The sequence below is a fragment of the Nanorana parkeri genome, unplaced genomic scaffold (genome assembly GCF_000935625.1).
Source record: "Nanorana parkeri isolate BGI_ZX_2015 unplaced genomic scaffold, ASM93562v1 scaffold865, whole genome shotgun sequence".
Classification (NCBI taxonomy): Eukaryota; Metazoa; Chordata; class Amphibia; order Anura; family Dicroglossidae; genus Nanorana; species Nanorana parkeri.
In genome coordinates this window covers 148503-169546 of record NW_017307133.1, presented here as the reverse complement: position 1 = coordinate 169546, position 21044 = coordinate 148503, and the positions used below count along the sequence as shown (strand labels likewise).

At 41.8% G+C, this 21044-nt stretch overlaps 1 protein-coding gene across 1 annotated transcript in view; it reads left to right on the top strand.

Annotated features, from left to right (window-relative positions):
• LOC108794545 (nuclear receptor subfamily 5 group A member 2) overlaps positions 1-21044 on the top strand; it is a 75963-nt gene that overhangs the window by 47931 nt on the left and 6988 nt on the right. The window contains exons 5-6 of the mRNA XM_018565605.1: positions 1055-1174; positions 10814-10961. Of these exons, the coding sequence (XP_018421107.1) occupies positions 1055-1174; positions 10814-10961 (268 nt within the window). The remainder of the gene's footprint in view (positions 1-1054; positions 1175-10813; positions 10962-21044) is intronic.

Genomic DNA, 21044 nt, shown 5'->3' with positions numbered 1-21044 from the left:
TTGCAGGCATGACTCCCAGAGGCAGAGGCATATTGAGATTTGTAGTTTAATCACAGCTAGAGGGCCGACATTGCCCACCCCTGGCTTACAGGATGGTTCATGGTCTCTTTATTAGTCCTATTCTCTTGTACATAACCTGTGAATGCCTACAGATGCAAAGTCACTACCAACACGTTTAGACCTGTGAAATTACAGTTATGTGACCATGGACTGTATATTCAGCTACATTTCTTCCAATGACATCACAAATTGGCCAAAAGAATACCATTTTTTTTAAAGTCAGGAAAGACCCAATGGCAAGCTTCACTGGCAGAGAGGAAACTCTGCAGAGGTCCAGTATTACTTTAGAGTGGAAAGTTCCTTCAAACAACTGAACATGTGTTTGATATATATATTATATGCTCCAGACTTGAAGCATCATCAGTTAAAGCTGAACTCCAAAATAAGCAAATATTGTCTCTTATGCTTTTTTTTTTTGCCAGATCTGTGCAGTAATCCAGTGTATAACTTTTCCTCTGTACATGAGCTTTGTGTAATAAAGATCGGCCACTGCTACTCTCTCTCTCCTTGTGCAGGGTGGTCTTGTCTCCGCCCCCTGCTATAGTTTTCAGAAGACAGCCTGTGGTAAAGGGGTGGGCAAGTCTGGTCCTCCAACTGTGGTAGAATTACAAGTTCCATGAGGCATTGCAAGACTGACAGTTGCTAGCATGACACCCAGAGGCAGATGCATGCATGGAGTACCAGAGTTGCCCACCCCTGCTGTAGAAGGTGAAGCTGCTGGGTCCCTCTGACAGCTCTGCTCTCTTCACAAACTATGTGCAGCACAGTGATAATGTTGCTGCTATACCTTTAGGTAAAAACTGAGTTTGTTGTACACAAAGTGGATATATATCCTTTGTGTCTATTGAGGAATATATATTTAAATGAAAGTGTTTGTGGCTAGAGTTCCACTTTAAACATTCTTAAATTACACCATGGTCATTTTATTGAAGTTTTGGCTACCTTAGGTGAAATCAAAGTGACATCACTATTGTTATTTTGCCTTTGAATACAGGTAGATGATCAAATGAAGCTTTTACAGAATTGTTGGAGTGAGCTACTAATTCTGGACCACATATTCCGACAAGTTCTACATGGGAAGGAAGGCTCCATACTTCTTGTTACGGGACAGCAGGTATGTGATAATAATGGACTCCAACATGGAAGCAGTAGAATGCTGTAGATATTATGGTGTTACAAGAAGTTCAGTTTAGATCTAAAAGGAAAACGTTATATAAATTATTTTCATTATAGTAATGTTTATTTGAAGTGTAGTGAAATGAAGATAGACAGAATTCTGACTGAAGACAGACAGTATTCTGACCGGAGACAGACAGTATTCTGACCGGAGACAGACAGTATTCTGACCGGAGACAGACAGTATTCTGACTGACGACAGACAGTATTCTGACGACAGATAGTATTCTGACCGAAGACAGACAGTATTCTGACTGAAGACAGACAGTATTCTGACTGAAGACAGACAGTATTTTGACTGTAGATAAATAGTATCCTGACTGAAGATAGACAGTATTCTGACTGAAGATAGACAGTATTCTGACTGAAGACAGACAATTTTCTGACTGAAGACAGACATTATTCTGACTGAAGATAAACAGTATTTTGACTGTAGATAAATAGTATTCTGACTGAAGATTGACAGTATTCTGACTGAAGATTGACAGTATTCTGACTGAAGATAGACAGTATTCTGACTGAAGATAGACAGTATTCTGACTGAAGATAGACAGAATTCTGAGGCATTCATACCGGCTGCAGACTGGATTTTTGACTTTACACTGTAGAAAAGTGATAGATCTGCCTTTGTGGACTACAGCAGAATAATGAAATACATGTCTTTGATGGAGCTCTGTAAATTGCTGTGGACATTTTTAAATTATTCAAGTTGCTGATTTTATTTTTGTTTAATGGTTGATTTGTAAGCAAGGAAATGAGCCCACCTGAGAACGCAGAGCGCCCCACCATAGATCCTGCAGAGCCCACCATAGATCCTGCACAGCCCACCTGAGACCCTGCAAACCCCACCACAGACCCCGTATAGCCCACCTCAGATCTTGCAGAGCCCACTACAGCCCACCATAGACCCCACATAGCCTACCTAAGCACTTGCAGAGTCCACCACAGATCCCACACAACCCACCATACACCGTGCACAGCCCACCTGAGACCTTGCAGAGCCCGCCAGAGACCCCACACAGCCCACCAAAGGCCCCACATAGCCCACCTGAGACCCTGTAGAGCCCACCATAGACCCCGCGTAGCCCACCTGAGACCTTGCAGAGCCCACCACAGATCCCGCATAGCCCACTATAGACCTTGCATAGCCCACCTGAGACCCCACAGAGCCCACCATAGAACCTGCACAGCCCACCTGATGCCCTGCAGAATCCACCACAGACCTGCACAACCCACCTGAGACTCTCAGGTGGGCTGTGCATGATCTAAGGTGGGCTGTGCAGGGTCCTTTTCCCTGCACAAATGTGCTGCTCCTCTTACTTAAAGGCCTCCAGCCTTCTTCCAGGTCATCCCACTGTCAGATTGTGGGGTATGGGCAGCCCCGAGCCACCTGCAGCTTCTTCCTACAGCACCTCCGCCGGCCAGGCCGTATCTCACTCGGACCTGTCTCCAGCCCCACCTCCTCTTTCATCTGGCAGCTCTCTTTGATTGATTAGGTAGGTGAGGCTGCCCGATTCTGTGCGACCGGGCCCGCCGCATTGATTTGAGGGTGGCAGTTTTATTTGCCTTGCGGTGGATACACCCTGATCCTCGTTGGTGCTGGATAACTGGGAGTTTACTGTAGATATCATACATAATATTTTTATGATAGTTGTTCTGTATTAGCTGACAAGATAAGATATTAGCGACATAGGCAGTGTGTTGTTTACAAAGGGTGGGCAGACCTATAGACTTACGTTACCATAAGGATCAGTACAGCACAACCATTCCACTGCAATGCAGTCGGTTTGTGCCATGAGTCAGGGTCAATTCACTCTTTTGCGTTGCGGCAATGCGTGCTGCATTAATGTGTTCCTGCATTGCAGTTGCTCTTAGTATGGTATATTGTGGTGCCATTGTAAATGACACCCCAATGCATTGTACAGCAGACTCCAATACACAACGCATCACAATGCAAAATAATGCATATACTGTGTTGCTAAAAAAAGAGTCATGCATGCTCGTGGTGCATTGGCAGCCCATTAATAATGAATGGGCTGAGGCAATGCACAATAACATGTGCCATAATGCCCATCAATTCACATGCGTAAAGTGTGAATCACCCCTCAATATGGCTGACCTCATGTTTATATCTAATTACTATTTATACACAGAAGCAAAGTTTTTCAAAAATTAAGGCATTTTGATAAAATGACTTGCATCAAGCTGATTAAAAATCCTAGACGTTCTCTTTGAATGCTTTTGAATATACACATATAGGTGCACTGTGCACATTGCATGGTCATCATAACTCTGCAGCACAAATGCTAACATTGTGTACATAAAAAAGGCAGACAACAATACATTCTTATGATCAGAGGTGCTTTTAAAAAAGGCTTAAAGTAGGATGTATGCACGAGAGTCAGTGCTAGCATGTCCATAGACATCAGAGTTTAGTTACAATACATGATAATCACTAACTTGTTGTGGCTATTCTGGGACGCGCTCATGCGGCACCACAACAGGTGCACATTGTCACAGCTGTCACTGACACACTGAACCTGTCACCTGTTTTCATGCTTACATTTCACAGGCAGAACTTGGGGTGACCTTATGACTTTGACATGTTTATAGGGTTAAAGGGTCAGTCCGAAGGTAAAGTAATTTCATGGGACTGACATGTATAATGAGGTAAAAGGTCAATCAAACATGGATACAGTGACATGCTTAATGGGTTAAGGGTCAATCTAATATGGAAGCAGACTAGCCTGATGATTCATTTGTTTGGGTCAAGTCAAAATAACCGCATGTTCCAGGTTAAAAGGGGCTGGTGGATATGATGACCAAGCTAAATAGACATGTTCTTTGCAGTGGCACAGCCTCGTATTGTAGAAAGAGACAGAATGAAAGAGTTGATATGATGGTATATAAAAGTAAAATTTGTTTTGCTAAATGATTGGCCAAACATTAAATTAGCGACATAAGTAAAAGGGTTAGAATTACTAAGATTCCAAGAATAAGACAAATAATTACATTTTCACTACAAATTATTATTGATTTGTGTAGCTAGTGACGGTTGAGTTCAAGCACTATGCCCAGGAGTTGAATCAGTTAGTGCCAGGGCTTCTAATCCTATCATAGTGCTCTACCAGAAGATTCTGTAGTCAGATTTAACCATTACGGTTTTCTGATGCCATTTGGATTCCTCGTGTGCCTCATGGCCTGCCTCAAAAGATACATGCAATAGTAATCTATAGCTTGGTGAAAACAGAGAGCAATTAAAGTTGAATTGTTGCTGGAGGTGCAATCGTATTAGATGCCCCTTGAAATGACCGAACTGCCCCATGAACAAACTTTAAAAAAAAAAAAAGTAAAAAAAAAAAAAAAGCTCCTCCCAGTGGTCGAGCAATTAAAGTTGAATTGTTGCTGGAGGTGCAATCGTATTAGATGCCCCTTGAAATGACCGAACTGCCCCATGAACAAACTTTAAAAAAGAAAAAGAAAAAGTAAAAAAAAAAAAAAAGCTCCTCTCAGTGGCCTAACTATAACTGCTATAGGGCCTGGGAGTGGAAGGGGGCCCCATTAGGTTGTTGAAACAAATTAAACATAGAGCATGTGAAGAGAATACAGTACTGTATCATTAAAAGAGAATTATGGGGTAAGTGTTTGTCCCCATAGTGCTCTTAAGGGTCACGGGCGGACATAAACTCACGTCCTCCCATGACCCAAAGCTCAGTATATCGCGAGCTATAGCTCGCGGTAAACTGAGACCACCACAGCCGGGACAGATCCCGACATTACTGTCGAGATCCACCCAGCTGCGTGAATGACAGCTGGCTCTGCCTATCTAGAGGCAGAGCCAGCTGTAACCGCCCCCTCCCCCGTCGGTTCCTCCAGTCAGCACTGGAGGATCGGAGCAGGGAGGGGGGATTCGGAATCCCTGCGGGGAGCCGTGAGTGACAGTCACGGCTCTCTGCAGGGACATGATTGAGAAGTGAGCGAGCGACGGTATGCGTTCACTCACTTCCCGATCTATTGAGCCGACGTGTGACAGTTTCATTGTCACACGTCGGCTCAAACTATTTTCACTCACCTCATAGTTCTCCTTTAAGGGTAGGAGTGGTTGCAGTTGATGACAACTTCTGTAAAATCTACAGTGTAGAGACGACTTCAGATGATCAAGGGGAGTCTTTGCAATCTTGGCATTGTTTCTTACAGCTCAGAGAGAGGTCGTCAGGGGTGCCCCCCATCACATTTTTGCTAGGGGGCCCCATGATCTTTAGTTATGGCCCTGATTTCTCTCCTAATTTACCCCAATGTGTTAATGAATACATCAGATTCACTGGATTGCATCTGCACTTACTGCATGAGCACCAAACACTCAAGCAAGTGTGTGCAATGTTATTTAGAATATTTGTGATGGCAAACCTGTGAAAATGGGACTGTTGTACTAATCTCTGTCCCCAGAAGCCCAACTCAATCTTACACTAATAATTTATATTTCCTGAGTGCAGCATGTTTTTTTACATGGAATGGGAAAAAATCTCCCCTAAACTGAAAGGTGAACTTTGGCTTGGGTTTTACCACTTTATTGTTTTAAGTAAAAATCACTTACCAGTGTGACACCATGATGATGCTTTAGAGTAAATATCCGGGTCTGTGCTGTTTGAAAAAAAAAGGTTTTGGCCACTGGATTAGACAATGATCTCATGTGTATTGGCAACAGCAGAAGTATATGTCTAAAGGCCTGTTCACACAGTGGGGTGACCTGCGTTGTATAGTGCCCCATCAATGCAGATCACCACAGGGACACATAAAAAACAATTGTTTTCTATGTGTCCCATCCCACCACAATGCGGGTGTGATGGGTGGTGCACTGTAATAAAATTGAAACATGTTGCATTTAATTGCATATGCACTGGGTGATACTGCAGGTTGCTGCATAGCAGCACAGTGGACCGTGCTGTGCAGGGACCTGAAAAGAGTGTATACATTGTACACTTCACATAAAGTTAAAAAAAGGAAAAAATATAAACAGTGACAGCTACAGCGGTGTGTGATACAATGCACTTGCCTGTCCCAGAACACAGGACTTTTTGAGCAGAGTGTTGAAGCAGGTTAGAGAAATATGTCTAATCAGGGCTGGATTTATTCTCTTGGCTCCTTAGGCATTTTCAATCAACTTTTGTGGCGCTGAGTTGTGCCAAAAGGGCCATCCATGGCTCCAGTTTTGGTGAATTCCTTTTGTATGGCAGGCTTTAGGATCATGGTGCTGGAATGATCATAATTACATTGGGAGTGCATATTAATACATTGGGGTTGATCCACTAAAGAAGTAGGAACCATTCGCCTAGCTTAAGAAATAAGGTAAAACTGCGCTCACTTTGCATGCCCAATCATCTGTGAGGGAATTTAAAAAACACAAGAAGTTTGCTTGCTTATAATTTGATGAATGAAGGGAACACCACTTTGCTTTATTCACTAAGCTCAGCGTACATTCACTTTGCTTAGTGAACAGTCCCTACCCATTTAGTAAATCAACCTCCACATGTTGACTGCCCCATGTTCTTAGTAGTGCATCTCCATTAGGTGTGTTTGAGACTCTTTGGCTTGTAAAAATGTAGGCTCGGGAATAAGAAGTCTCAGAACAGCAGGTTACCGGTAAACAAACAATGCCAGGATGAAATACAAAGGGGGTTGGCAGGTCTGCTGAATCTGCTGAAAGTATGTGTTTAAATACTTAAACTTTCTGTTTGACTAAAATGTACTTTGATAACAGTATTAACAGACTTGAGTTAAAGACTTTGTAAAGTAGATGCTAACATTATTTTTATGGGTTATGTTATGGGTGGATTGGTGAACTAGCGACTCAGCCGCTATGTTGAAGCATCTATTCTAAACATAGGATGGTTTGAAGCCTACTTTTTATAATAAAAAAAACAAAACAGTACTGCTCTCAGTAAGTGCATATGTCCTGTCCTGTATACATATATATTAAATAATACATACAGCTGTAATTAAGAAGTATTTTATTAGCAGAATCACAAGGAAAGGAAAAATAGACAGAAAAACTATTGCAACTCCACATCTAAAAACTTCTAAGCCACAATTTATAAGATTTTTGTCTTGAAAAACAACCCCACACCATAATCCCCCATCAATCAAACTTTACACTTCTCACAATGCAGTCAGGCAAGTAGCGTTCTCCTGGCAACCGCCAAACCCAGACACGTCCATCGGATTGCCAGACAGAGAAGCGTGATTCGTCACTCCAGAGAACACGTCTCCACTTCTCTAGAATCCAGTGATGGCTTGGTTTACACCACTGCATCCGACACTTTTGCATTGCACTTGGTGATGTAAGGCTTGGATGTAGCTGCTCTGCCATGGAAAACCATTCCATGGAGCTCTCTACGCACTGTTGTTGTGCCAATCTGAATGCCACACGAAGTTTGGAGGTCTGTAGCTATTGACTCTGCAGACAGTTGGCGACTTCTGCGCACTGTGCGCTTCAGCATGTTCTGACCACGCTCTGTCATTTTATGTGGCCTATCACTTTGTGGCTGAGTTGCTGTTGTTCCCAGTTGCTTCCACTTTGTTATAATACCATTAACAGTTGCCCGTGGAATATTTAGTAGCAAGGAAATTTCAAGGAACACATGAATCCAATGATTTGGAGGAGTGTCCCAATACTTTTGGTAATATAGTGTATGTGCATTGGTTACAGCTCCCTTGTGTGCCCTGTAGAGGTGCCTGGTCCGGAGTGACCGCTTAGAATGTAGATGTCACCAGCACACCAGCACGACAGGAACTCATAAGTCAGTGTAAATCCATTTATTGATAGATGTCACTCAGAATATCAAGCGATTTTGGGCCGCACAGGGTCCCCTTCATCAGGCTCAGAGTAGACATGAAGGAGACTCATGTCTACTCTGAGCCTGATGAAGGGGACCATGTGGGGCCCGCAAGAGCTTGATATTCTGAGTGACACCTATCAATAAATGGATTTGTACTGACATGAGTTTCTGTTGTGCTGGTGACATCTACATTCAAAGTTGTTCTCTGTGTGGAGCCATCCGCTGTCATTTCAAGCACCCATTTACTTTTTTGGGGCACTTCCGGTATGGAGTGCTACAGGATTTATGACTTTTGGTCCGGAGTGATGTCACATTCTGGCTCCCAACACCTCTACAGGGTGTGCAAGGGAGCTGTACAAACAATGCACATAAGGATGGAGCTCCGTCACAGTACAGCAGGCCACACTGGACCCCAGCTCGAGGATCCACTCCAGTTCTCGTAATGTAGGGAGACTGGGTGGATCTTAAGAAAAAATTGACAACATTTTTGGAGTGTGTATGTAAGAATGTCTGAGAGTGTGTGAGATTGTGTCTGTGGTTGTGTGTGTCAGTGTTTTTGAGGGCCTGATCACACTAGTCACACTGTCCTGTGCAATTAACATACTGTACCACGCAATGGCACCTACCATGCAATATGGTGTGCACCTCCCACTCATAGTTCGATCGCCCACACCGGAACGCGTGGTATGGCAATGCTGTGCGTTCCAGTGCGGTGCGACTTGCGTCGCAACTTAATGAACAAGGACAAATGTGGACCCTGAGGTTAAAAAGGTTGAGAACCACTGCTTTATAGAGAACCTGCTATTTTTTTATTTTAAAACCTAAATTTGTATTTGTTATGTTTGTTCTTTTGACCACCCTACTCTAAAGAAGCTAAAAGGCATAGTTCAACTTTTGCAAAAATTTAATAAATGCACCCAAAATAATAATATAAAACAGTGCATTTATTAAATATTTGCATTAAAGGAGAACTATGGGGTCAGTGTTTTTACTCCTTAGGGTAACGGGAGGACACAAACTAGCATCCTCCCATTACCCTAAGCTGTAGCTCGCGGTATACTGAGACGCCGCAGCCGGAGTGGATCCCGACTTAGACGTGGGGATCCGCCCAGCTGCGTGAGTGACAGCTGGCTCTGCCTATCTAGAGGCAGAGCCAGCTGTACCCGCCCCCTCCCCCGTCCGTTCCGCCAGTCAGCGCTAGCAGATCGGAGCGGGGAGAGGGGAATCCAGCCCCTTCCCCTGTCACGGCAGAGAGCCGTGACAGGATCGAGAGGTGAGCGAACCCGGTATGTGTTCGCTCACCTCCCGATCTACTGAGCCGACCTGTGACAGTCTCATTGTCACAGGTTGGCTAGAACTATGAGGTGAGTGAAAAGCACTCACCTCATAGTTCTCCAGCCTGCAGTGCATTGTAGCTGCAATCAGTGCATCACGGGTGAAATACCCAGGCGCCTGTAGACTCTTCTCTCTCTTCACTGTGCGGTGTTACAGACCTTCTGTTATGGGGCTGGAGAAGGTTGTCAATGGACTACAAGTGTGGTGACGCACTTATACTTCATTGATATCTAAGAGTCCCTCTGCTGTAGTGGCAGATTGGACCTGTAAAAATTGTGATTCTCTGGAAATGATCTGATTTGTTCTTTCCAACCAGTATTATTCCTGAATAGACTCATTCACCTCTAAAAATAATAATGATAATGAAAAAAAGACTTGTTAGATTAGTTCCTGCTTTTAATTGCAAATTCTTACAAGAGAATCTCCAGACAATCCCACTGAAACGGTGGGGGTGGCAGGCGCACATAATTATGGAAATTAGCCATCAATACATATAAAAAATTCATCTTGTATGTTCTGGCTGAGTGACAGGTAAGGGGTGGGGGAGTACAATATACCCTGATTATATTGCTGTAGATGCATTTTTTAGTTTCAGTTGATAGTATTCTTGCATGAAATCTTTAGCAGCTAAAAGAAAAAAAAAGGATTAAAATTACATGTGAAGTACGGACTACGTTTAAAGGCTGTTTCCACCTTTTTATACCATGTTTAATGTTACACCCATATATAGGGTGTATAATGGAGCATGGTGCCATCTACCCGCACAGCTACCTCATTCACTCACAGATCCATTCATAGGATCTGCAAATGGAAAAATGTAAAGCCCCATCAGCCCCTATGGCAGAGAGACTCATAGGGGTCTATTCACTAAGCTGCTGTAGGCAGCCGAGTGAATGACCGACTTAAAGCGAAATGAGCCGAACGCTGTTCTGCTATTCACTTCAGGCTGGTACGGCTGATTTCAGCAGTATATCGGCTGAAATCAGCCGTACATCAGGTGGCTTCGGGTCGGCCGAACATGCTCAGCATGTTCGGCCGACCCGAAGTGCAGTGGGAGTTCGATGAACAGATGAACAGCCTCTGCAATTGATCACTCGGGGAAGAAATTATTCCTCCTTCCTTGTGCAGACTGGTGACATCATTCTATCAGGTTGCTTCTCTCAGGCCCAGACACAGTCAGTTGACTGAAGCTCATGAACTATGAACTTTGTAGTTATAGTTTCTTACTGTTGTTGGTTTATTATTATTATACCATTGCTATATAGTGTGGCAGGTTATTGTTTATCTTCTTTCACTACAGATGATATCATAATTCCGGGAAAGACTGTCTGTAGCTTATTTTTTATGTCTGGTCTTAATAGCTATCATATTTTCCTTGTTCTTATTCATTGTATATTTTTTTTCAGGTGGATTTCTCAGTCATTATGTCTCAGGCTGGCACAACGCTAAACAACCTCATGAGCCATGCACAGGAACTAGTGGCCAAGCTACGATCGCTGCAGTTCGATCTGAGAGAGTTTGTGTGTCTAAAATTCTTGGTGCTCTTCAGTCTTGGTAGGTCTTAAACATATTCTGTACTCTCTGTGTATGTTCATATGTAGATATTATACCATATTACCTTATGGTCAGTTCAAAAAGTGACAACTCAGTTTAAATATATCTGTAAAAAAATAAGTCAAGGCAACTTGTTGTTGCAAAATTCTCTTGGATGGTGATTTTATAACACAATAAATTGTGTTATAAAATGTAGCTCTTAAAATATTTACAAACATTTTGGATAAACTGGTTGTAGCTAATTTACTAGATATTGGGAAGCCAAAGGGCTACACATGAAAACCAGCATACAGTATGCAATGCTACAGAAGACTGTCAGAATCTGCAGACATGTTGCAGAAGATGGTCAAAAACAGGCGGTTGATCCGTATTATTGCCGCCCCCGATCACCTACCTACAAATGGACATGACGGCCACTCAGGGCTCTATACATCACTGTGGCTGCAATGTTTTACTTTGCAGTGAGCCAAATTTAAGCAGTGCCAATTGCCAACTGCACCCACACACAATTGTGGCATGGTATTTCATGTAAAATCCTCCTTAGGATTAAATAACAGGCAATAAGCAGGAGGTGACAGTATTGCCTCCTGAACACCTGCAAACTGCTGCTCAACCGCCCCTGGGAAGCAATCCTGTCCACCACCTGTGTGAACAAGGTCTCAGTAAGACATTTTTAAAACATAAGTAATAAAATCTGTATTTATTGCAATGTCAGCAATGTGAAGTAAGAAGTGAAGTGATACAGACAATACTTCAATGATACGTTTTCCATTGACAAATGGCTACCTCACTTTTGATTGACTGCATAATGTTTGTGCATCGATAAACTATGAACACTAAACCCATAAGGGATATTATTTAGAAAGAAAAAAATAAGCATTCAGCAATGCCAACTATTTCGTCTTGTGTCTTTGTTAAAGTGCTCCTTATAATATTTTGCTTAAAACTATGAATAAGTTATCATGTCTATTCATTCTTGGGGGAAAAGTTTTGCTGTGTCACTAGACAGAAAGGAGTCCCTCTCTAAGACCAATGATGGATTGAAACCTAAACACTTTATCAATGAACAAATAATTACCAGGGCAATATTGATCTGTCAGTCTTTAGGAGCCAGTCCTGGTTCTAAATGATAACTTGTTATTCTAAAACTAGTGTGGCCAGCCAGTTATCTAATACCTACAGCCTGCTGCTGTCTCTTGGAGACTTTCGCTTTGTGCACTTTTAGAGGTCCTAATATATAAAATATGGCAGACGTCATGCGTTTGTTAAAAGACATAACATCACTGCACAATCCTCCATACCAGTTAATTGGATTCAATTGGATTTTCATCTTGTAGTTTTCTCTTGACAAAAAGATAATTAGGCTTACAGTGTCTTGTTTATCAGAGTGCCACAATTGTCTGGAATGATAAAATGGAGGAAAGTGACGGCAGAAATGCTATGTAGAAAAATTTCAGTAAGTGCTGCTGGTATCTGGAATACACCTAACCCAATTCAGTTATAATTTTGGAAATATAACATCATTCCTCTGTAAAACAATTGACATTTTTACAATTTTTGAAAGCCAGGTGCATTTTTAGACATTTTTCCTATATATGGCTTCTCCTTCAAGACAGCTTTATATACCTGCTGTGGTCTTACAGAAGCTTTGCTGTAAAACGACAACATGCTGTGTAGTGTGTGAGACCATTAGGCTTGAATTAACAAGCTTTAATTCTGTATAAATGGAGGATAAACTGTGTTTATTTTCCCGTTTATACCCGATTAGCCCTAATTCTGGCAAGATCCGGAAAAACAAACAGATCAGTTCCCCGTAGACACACATGGGCTCCAGCAGTTCCAGTTTTCTCCATCGCACGATAGTGGAAAACACTGTACGGACATGGATGTCAGAGCGGTGACATCCGCTCTGTACTGCTATGATCAAGAGAGGATCTGTTGACGGGTCTTCTCCTAACACGCTCGTCTGAATGGGGCCTAAGATGGTATGAAAGAAACAAAACAAACCATTTAACTACTAGAACCCATTTTAAAAATGTTATTGTTTTGCTGGCCTAAGTAAGAACCTAGGTAGTAGCATGTTCGGCTGATCCGAAGCCACACGAAGCAAGCCGATGTACGGCTGATTTCAGCCGATGTACGGCTGAAATCAGCCGTACCAGCCTGAAGTGAATAGCCGAACAGTGTTCGGCTCACTTCACTTCTGATCGGTCATTCACTCGGCTGCCCTCGGCAGCTTTGTGAATAGACCCCAAAGACTTCTGCCAGCAGGGACTATGAGGGTCACACAATAAATGACAAAGGGAGACATGCGGCCTTCAGACCACAGTTTGGGCACCATCATTTTAAAGGTTAGGTTAGGAGATATGTAATATTAAAAGCTAGATGTTAAGGGTTCATTTTAATGGTTAGTTTAAGGGTTCAAGTTTCATTGTTAGGGGGTATATTAATGGTTATCCATTAATGCTAGGGGGTAAGTTAAATGTTATTTTTAGGGAAGAAGGAGGGTTACCTGGGTGATTACAAGTGTTAGGTGATAGGTAAGGGGGCCATAAGTAATAACATCCATGTGATGGGTCAGTCGTGAGGTATTGGAGCTGGGTGGCCCAGGCACAGCGTTTACGAACACAGTAGCCAATAACATTGTAGAGCACCCTGGGTTATAAAGGGGATCAAAGACAGCATGTAGCCTGCTCCAGATATCCACTATTTATGGTAAGCCATGGTTTCCCAACACAGATTTGCTTTAGTTCTCGTTCATACCTATGCTATGCTGCAGGGTGCACTTGTACTTGTACTGCATACCACATCTACATCACACTGAAAGAAGTGCAATCACCTTTTTTTATTATTTTTGATGGTTAGGTACGTTGGGGTGCCATTAAGAAACAATGGCACTGCATTGCACCTAACATTGCAATATGTTAGGTCACATAATAGGTTAGGACCCCTAACATTGTGGGGTCACATGCAGCATTGCACGGGCTCCCGCATTGCATAGATGTGTGGATGGAGCCTCAAGCTCATAGATGATGAGGTTGCTTTGATATTCTTAAAAACAAAGATATAATATAATTCCTTAAAATAATAATATAAAAATATTTCTAATGATGAAGAAACAGGAGCTGAAAAGGTTAAAACCTTTGCTGTCTGAGTTGCATCTTTATTAAACTGAATGTAGTAAGTATTTTTTCATTTTGTGGCTAAAGCATCTCATTGATCATAAGTCACTGAGAGGTTTTATGTCCAATCAATAGTTATTTGTTTAGTAGGATGAAAAAATAATGTAAAATATATGGAGAGTGCTGAGTATTTTTAAATAGCTTAATAAAATATTTTGATTGCAATCTCATTTGTTTAACCTTTAGTGGTGGGGAGAGCATTGCAGTGCTGAAATGCAATACGAAGTTTGAACAATGTGTGCAATTATAATCATGCTTCATTGGCATGATTTGAAAAAAATGTGGTAAAAGCAAACCGATCAAAATGAAGGACTGGAATAAACAAACTATAATATTCAAGTACATAAGGAAAAAATGGCCATTGGCATGGCTGACCTTTTGAAAATGCTAGTTGCCTGGCTGTATCTGGCTTCATTACTTTTAATGCATACATCCAAGAGAAGCATGCAGCAAATGGGTGCCAGAGAAAGGTCAAAACCCTTTTATGTCTCTACCCGTTTAAGGTCAGTGATTCAAAGCTTTTTTTAAATGGCACCGTTAATCTGCAGCTCCTGCAGTTCCCTGCCATCATATAGGCTAGAACTGCCAGCTGTCAGTGACAGCCGGCATCCAGCAGTAAGCAGAGGAGCTGAAATGATCAGCTCCTGGACTTCAGGTCTTGCTGCACAGCACTCTATAGTAGAGTTTGTAGCAGATCACTGTAAACACAATGTGTCAACAGTCAAAGTTATGTGATATCATGAGTGCCATCATGGCACTTCCTCTGAGTGCAGAGGCCAGGACAAAACTGTTTCAGCTTTTTGCAGCATCTATGTGCAGCAATGCTGCAGTAGTTCTACCGCAGGGGTGCCCATTAGGTAGATCGTGATCTACCAGTAGCTCTCAAATCTGATGCTGGTAGATCACAAAGGGTGTGAATGGTGGCCCCTTTATTCCATTTTGGTATATTTATTTAGCTGTGCACACATGATTACCTATTAGAGTCTGCTGAGCCAAGCTCCCTGACACCTTTCTGGTGGATAATGGTGGTTGAAGTGCTATGTATTACATCAAAGAATATTAGTTTACACAGCCTGTTGCACTACACTGTTTGCAAAATACAGCAAGGTGAGCCAGGAGAGAGAGCGAGGAGAGACAGACAGGAGAGAGAGCAAGGAGAGACAGCCAGGAAAGAGAGAGAGGAGAGACAGCCAGGGGAGAGAGCAAGGAGAGACAGCCAAGAAAGCGAAGAGAGACAGCCAAGAGAGAAAACGAGGAATGACAGCCATGAGAGAGAGTGAGCGAGCAAAGACAGCCAGGATAGAGAGGAAGGACAGGCAGGAGGATGAGCAAGGAGAGACAGCCAGGAGAAAGAGCAAGGAAAAACAGCCAGGAGAGAGAGCGAGGGAGGTTTTTTTTCATTGGTAGATATCATGTAGCCGACATTTGAAAAGTACATCTTAACACAAAAATTGTGGGCACCCCTGTTCTACAGAATAAGCATCATTTTCTAGCTTAAATCTTAACTTGATGACACAAATGATTCTTATCAGTTTGGCAGCATACACGATAATGAAAAAGGTCTTTGAAAAACATCCCTTGGAAGTATTGGAAGTCCATTACCTCATATGACCTTGTGATTACCTCGTGGCCTGAATAGCATAATCATTGCTTGCATTAGTCGCATCACTCTTTCATTGGACCAAATATGGCTTCCCATGGACAAAAGCAGTGATTTTATGGTTCCATCTTAGCCATCTATTGCAGATAAAATAATGGTGGGTCATACTGTATATGCTGTTTGGCAAATCATGTTTGTTTGTTTTTACCCATACAAATACTATGCCAGTCTCACTACATGGCCAACCTAAGCCAAAATGGGAGAAAAGTAAATGTCTGTGCCACAGAACAAGACAACCCCAAATGAACATTCTCTAGGGGACCAAATGTTTGGGCAGGATAGAAAACCTTGCCAGATCATCGCTGCACAGTCCTCCCTCAATTTCTGTAAACAGGAGCTAGAGCCCATCTGTTTAGGGGAGTAACAGGACCAGGAGACATTAAAGGACTTCCAGATCCTGCATGTGCATCCTTCCCTATGTCTATGCCTATGGCTGTCTTAACCTGACCTTATTTATCAAAGTCATCAAATCTGTGGACTCCATCACAAGTCATTTGCATGTTTCTGTTATTAGTGTTTATTTTAATGTATGAGACACCAGCAGGTTTAATTATAAAATTTAGGGTTAAGACAAGGTACTAGCGCCATCTAGGGGCACCAGTGCCATGCAAATGTCCGCCCTATACACTGAATGGGAGTTTTATAAATAAACCTGCAGTTGGCTGACATTTGTTATTGGGTATTTGGAAAAGTATAATGTTCTGAGTTACCTACATAAATGAGAGATTAATGCCCTATTAAGGTACATAGTAAAAACTCTAAGATAGTAGTAAAGTGTAACTCAATTAAAAAAGTGCTACTGATCTGCTGTAGCCTCTTTGCAGACACGTTTTGTCTATATGCACCCCACTGATCCCTGCATAGCATTTCTCAGGGTGATTTTCCTGATGGTGACAACAGTGGACAATGCCTGCATAATGTGTTTTGAAAAGGCTACTTGCAGCCTCCATCACAAGCATGTGAGAGCACAGCTAGGAGACAGGGACAGAGTGTTGTCACACTGAAACAGAAAGTTCCTGAACAATGACCATCGGGGTAGGCACAAAAGGTATAATTGTGATGAAATCTGCATAGTTAAAAAGACTGAACATTACTTTTGAAATGACATTAACATGTTAAAGCTAATATGATATTTTAATGATTGGGCTTACACATGCTTTACTACACTATACAACCCAAACCTCAATCATAATGCTTTACCCAAAGAAATTCAGAAAACTCAGTTTCAGATCTCCTTTCTGTCATTGTTATACCATGATTTTTTACTTTATTATGGTCTGCACCATTTTACATTCAAGGCTTTTTAGGTCCATATTTCATTACTGTAAAGTCTCACGACTCATTCCGTATTCCAGAATGGTCTGACTAATTTTTCTTTCATTCCCTGCCTGCTTCTTATTTCTTTCCTCCCTCTCCCCTCAGTCTCTCCCCTTAGCTCTAGTTTTGCTACACCTCTCGTCCATCACCTTCTCTAAGTTACTGTCGGAAACACCAAATAATCCAGTGTCTCTCCTCCTCGCTGTGAAACATTTTGCTTTCTTTTTCTATTGATGTAACACTTACAGGCAGCCATGGAAAAATCAATAGAGACTTTTCATTTAGTGTCCGCTTGCAGACCCAGCCGGGACTTGCGATGGCCACACGATTAATCGCTGTTATTTCACTTTCGGTAAAAAATGTCTGCGCGTGTCCCCTCTTATTTAGACATAAGAGCACGATCTGTCATGTTTCAGCAGCAGAAATCCTACAGGAAGAGGATTCAGCCGCCTGATTTATTTGCATATTGAGTCTTTCTGATAACTTCCCGTCCTTTTCAAAGAAACTGTACAAAAAATGTATAGCTGGACTATCTAACAACATAGGGTATAAAGTGAACATTAAAAAACATTTTGAGTTAATATTCTTCCATTTAAAAATGTATTTTGATAGCAAAAAGAGATAGATAGGCAAGAGTGGGCTATTATACCCGTGTATGGCTATTTATCTAGGTACATAAATAAAAACAAAAAATAGCACATGTAAACACAACCAACAAATAATGCAATTTTAAAACAACACTTTGATTGAATTAATAATGTGGATGGTGCTCCAATTATACCAGTACTCTGAAAAACTATTTTTGCTAACATTTAGTACTTAATATTTTAATGCTGTCTTTAGAATTTTAAACATTAAGATCTGCAGTGTACTTCAAAATGCACCTTAACGAGCATCATAAAGTATGTTTTCTCAAGTTTCAACTTTAGCAGAATAATGGTAGCAATGCATCCAAGATTAAATGTTTGCCTGTTCTCTTAAGGAAGGTTGTACTTCCTGCATTATTAAAGTAAACCTATCAGACCAAGGCTCACATATAAAGATATAATACAGCAGGCATTATATAGCATGTTCTTAGGAAGAACTTTTACATTTAAGTTGAAAATGGTCTAGAGGTTCTCATTAATAACTTTGTCACATGGTTTATTGGCTTGCTTTTAAGTTTAGGCTCAGGGCTGGTGCAGACCTGGGCGATCCAGGACGCGCGATCGTGCCCAGTTGCACACAGCGATTGCCGAGCGGCCCTATTGATTTCAATGGGGTTACATCAGCGTGGCAATCGCAGAAAAAAGGTACACGTACCTTTTTTTGCCACACCCAACGCAAAGCTGTTTTAGCCGTTCGGGAAACCGCGCAATCCGCCCGGCTCGATTGGGGTGCCATTAGAAAATAATGTCACCGCCAGCGCGATTGGCGGTGGTGGGAGACTCTGTGACCGCACAGCAATCCATGTCGTATCGTGCACAATTGCCGCAGGGTCACAGATCGTCCATGTGTGAACCTGGCCTCACACATTTGCATTCAAGTCTATGGAAGCTGTTCACACCTTTGCGATTTGTCACGGTAGAAAACAAAAAGGTGCAGGAGCTATTTTTGGGTGGTTGTCGCACGATTTGGGTCCCATAGACATCTCTATGCATCAACAACTGTGTGGTTTTCAAAGCAAAATTGTGCAAACAAAAACTGCACAAAACAGCTCACCAGCTGAATCGCCTACGTGTGAACCTAGCCTTATAATTTTCATGAAGATTATACCCACTGCTTGACTAATTGTCAAATAAGCTGAAAATGTTGAATTTTTACAAGTAATATAAAAAGTTTTAAACGTCATATCTAAAACTTAATTTAATTGAACTTATATCACTAAACTTTTTTTTAGCATTAGATTTTAGGGCTCAACTATGTTTCAGTCACTTTTCATTGCAGTTAGAAAATAGATAGAGGAGATTAACATGTGGGAACCAAGCATAATCTGATGCTCCGGCAGACCGTTCTCCCCGCTTCGGCTGTGAGTTCGGGCTCTGCCAAACCAAAGCATATGTGTTCGGCTCAGCTGAGCCGTTTGGCTGCCTTCGGCTGCTGTACGGAGTATTGTGAATAGCCTGTACAGCAGCCCTTCGGTTCGGCTGAACCAAAGGGCTCCGGCAGTCGAAAGTGAGCCGAAGGATTAGTCGATTCTTTGTGAATAACCCTCTAAATGAAACATATTCACAGCTATATAGTAAGGCCTAATCTACATCGATATACTCCATATACATTGCTTGTATATTTTGCAGTAGGAGATTCACATGCTTAGTTATAAGTACTTGCTTTGGGACACAGCAATCAAAGTCACTTAAAAAGAGAGCAGAAAGTCTTCAGTCAGCACTGTGTCTCCGGCAGGCTGAGATACGAGGCCTCCCCGACTGCGCTATGGATTTGCTGTCTATCAAACACGGAATACAGTACTCACGTTAATGGATGGATTATTCAGTGTGTAATGATATTAGGGCATTATTGATACAGACAGCATAGAGGTGACCTTGTTAGACCACGACAACTATATTAATTGATCATTTGGTTTCCACCAGTTTAATTCCCAGGGCACTCATTAACCCCTTATAATTATTTCCTAAACATCCCTGGAACATTGAAGAAGAAAGTTTATATTTAAATCATAGTGAAAGAAGTTCAAGTTAAAAAAAGATTTGTTTTAGAAGATAGTGAAATTATTATACCTCATGTCCTTTATTGTAATGGGGAACATTTATAGCAAATACTGCAATGGAAAAAAACGGTGTTGCACCCACCAATTTTCTGTTTTGACTGAAGGGCTATTCCAAAATTAACTTTTAACTATTTTAACACATACATAGTTTATAAAAATTGCACAGTTATTACTCCTAAAATATGGTATGGAAATGGTTTTGTTACAAAAAAAAAGTTTTGTCTTTTTTAGTTAAGGAAGTAATTTTTATTCCTCATGTTGCTAACTCAGTGGCGTTGATTTTCTAGTAGTTGAATGTTCACTTAAGTCCAGTGAAGCTTCATTTACATCTATTTCTGCACAAAAGAATATCTTTTTTTTATTCCCCTACACGTGACTGGGTATTTAAAGTGAACACATTTTAACTTCCTTAGTAAATCAACTTCAAAAGATTACAATTCAGACAGTTAAAAACACCCCCTACATACACAAACATGCATGCACTGCAAGGGTTAAATGCTTGTTTCATCTAGGGGGAAGGGAATAAGCAGCAATACTTACCTTATTCCTTGTTCCCCCAGCAGCTGGCACTCTCCTCTGCTCCTGGTATGTACACAGGCCCTTGACTTCATCACGTACAATGCAGAACCACAAGGTCTTGCTTTGTATGTGATGAAGCCATATTGGCTGCGACCAGACAAGTGCATAGGGGAGCAGCTTCTTGGGACAGATCCTAAGTGGGGAGGAAGCCTGCAAGCTTAAAGAATAAGTATTGCAACTTATTCCTTCCCCTCTAGACAAAATGAGCATTTAACCCTTACAGTGCAGGCGGGTATATTACATAAATAATACAAAACACAGAAGTTTCCAAGCACACTTACCAGTTAGCCTGCAACAAAACAAATTGCACTGTCTAACAATATGTTTAGCTTGGGGGACATTACATAGTCTGAAGTTGGGCTTTAATGAGTAAGCCAACAAATGATTACTTCAACTTTTATTGATGATTAAAGCTGATTAGAATGGCAGTCAAAGGCTGCAGTGTAAAAACAGAAGCTGCTGTGAAAAAAACAGACCATATGACACAGCGTTTAACCTCTTGCCGTCCGCCCGTTGTAAAAAAACGGACGGACGGCACTGCAGCATCTGCGGGTTGCCGTCTCCAGACGGCAATTTTTTTCTGCTCGCGCGCGCCCCCTAGCGGGCACGCACGGGCAGAAAAGACCCGGGTCCATAGC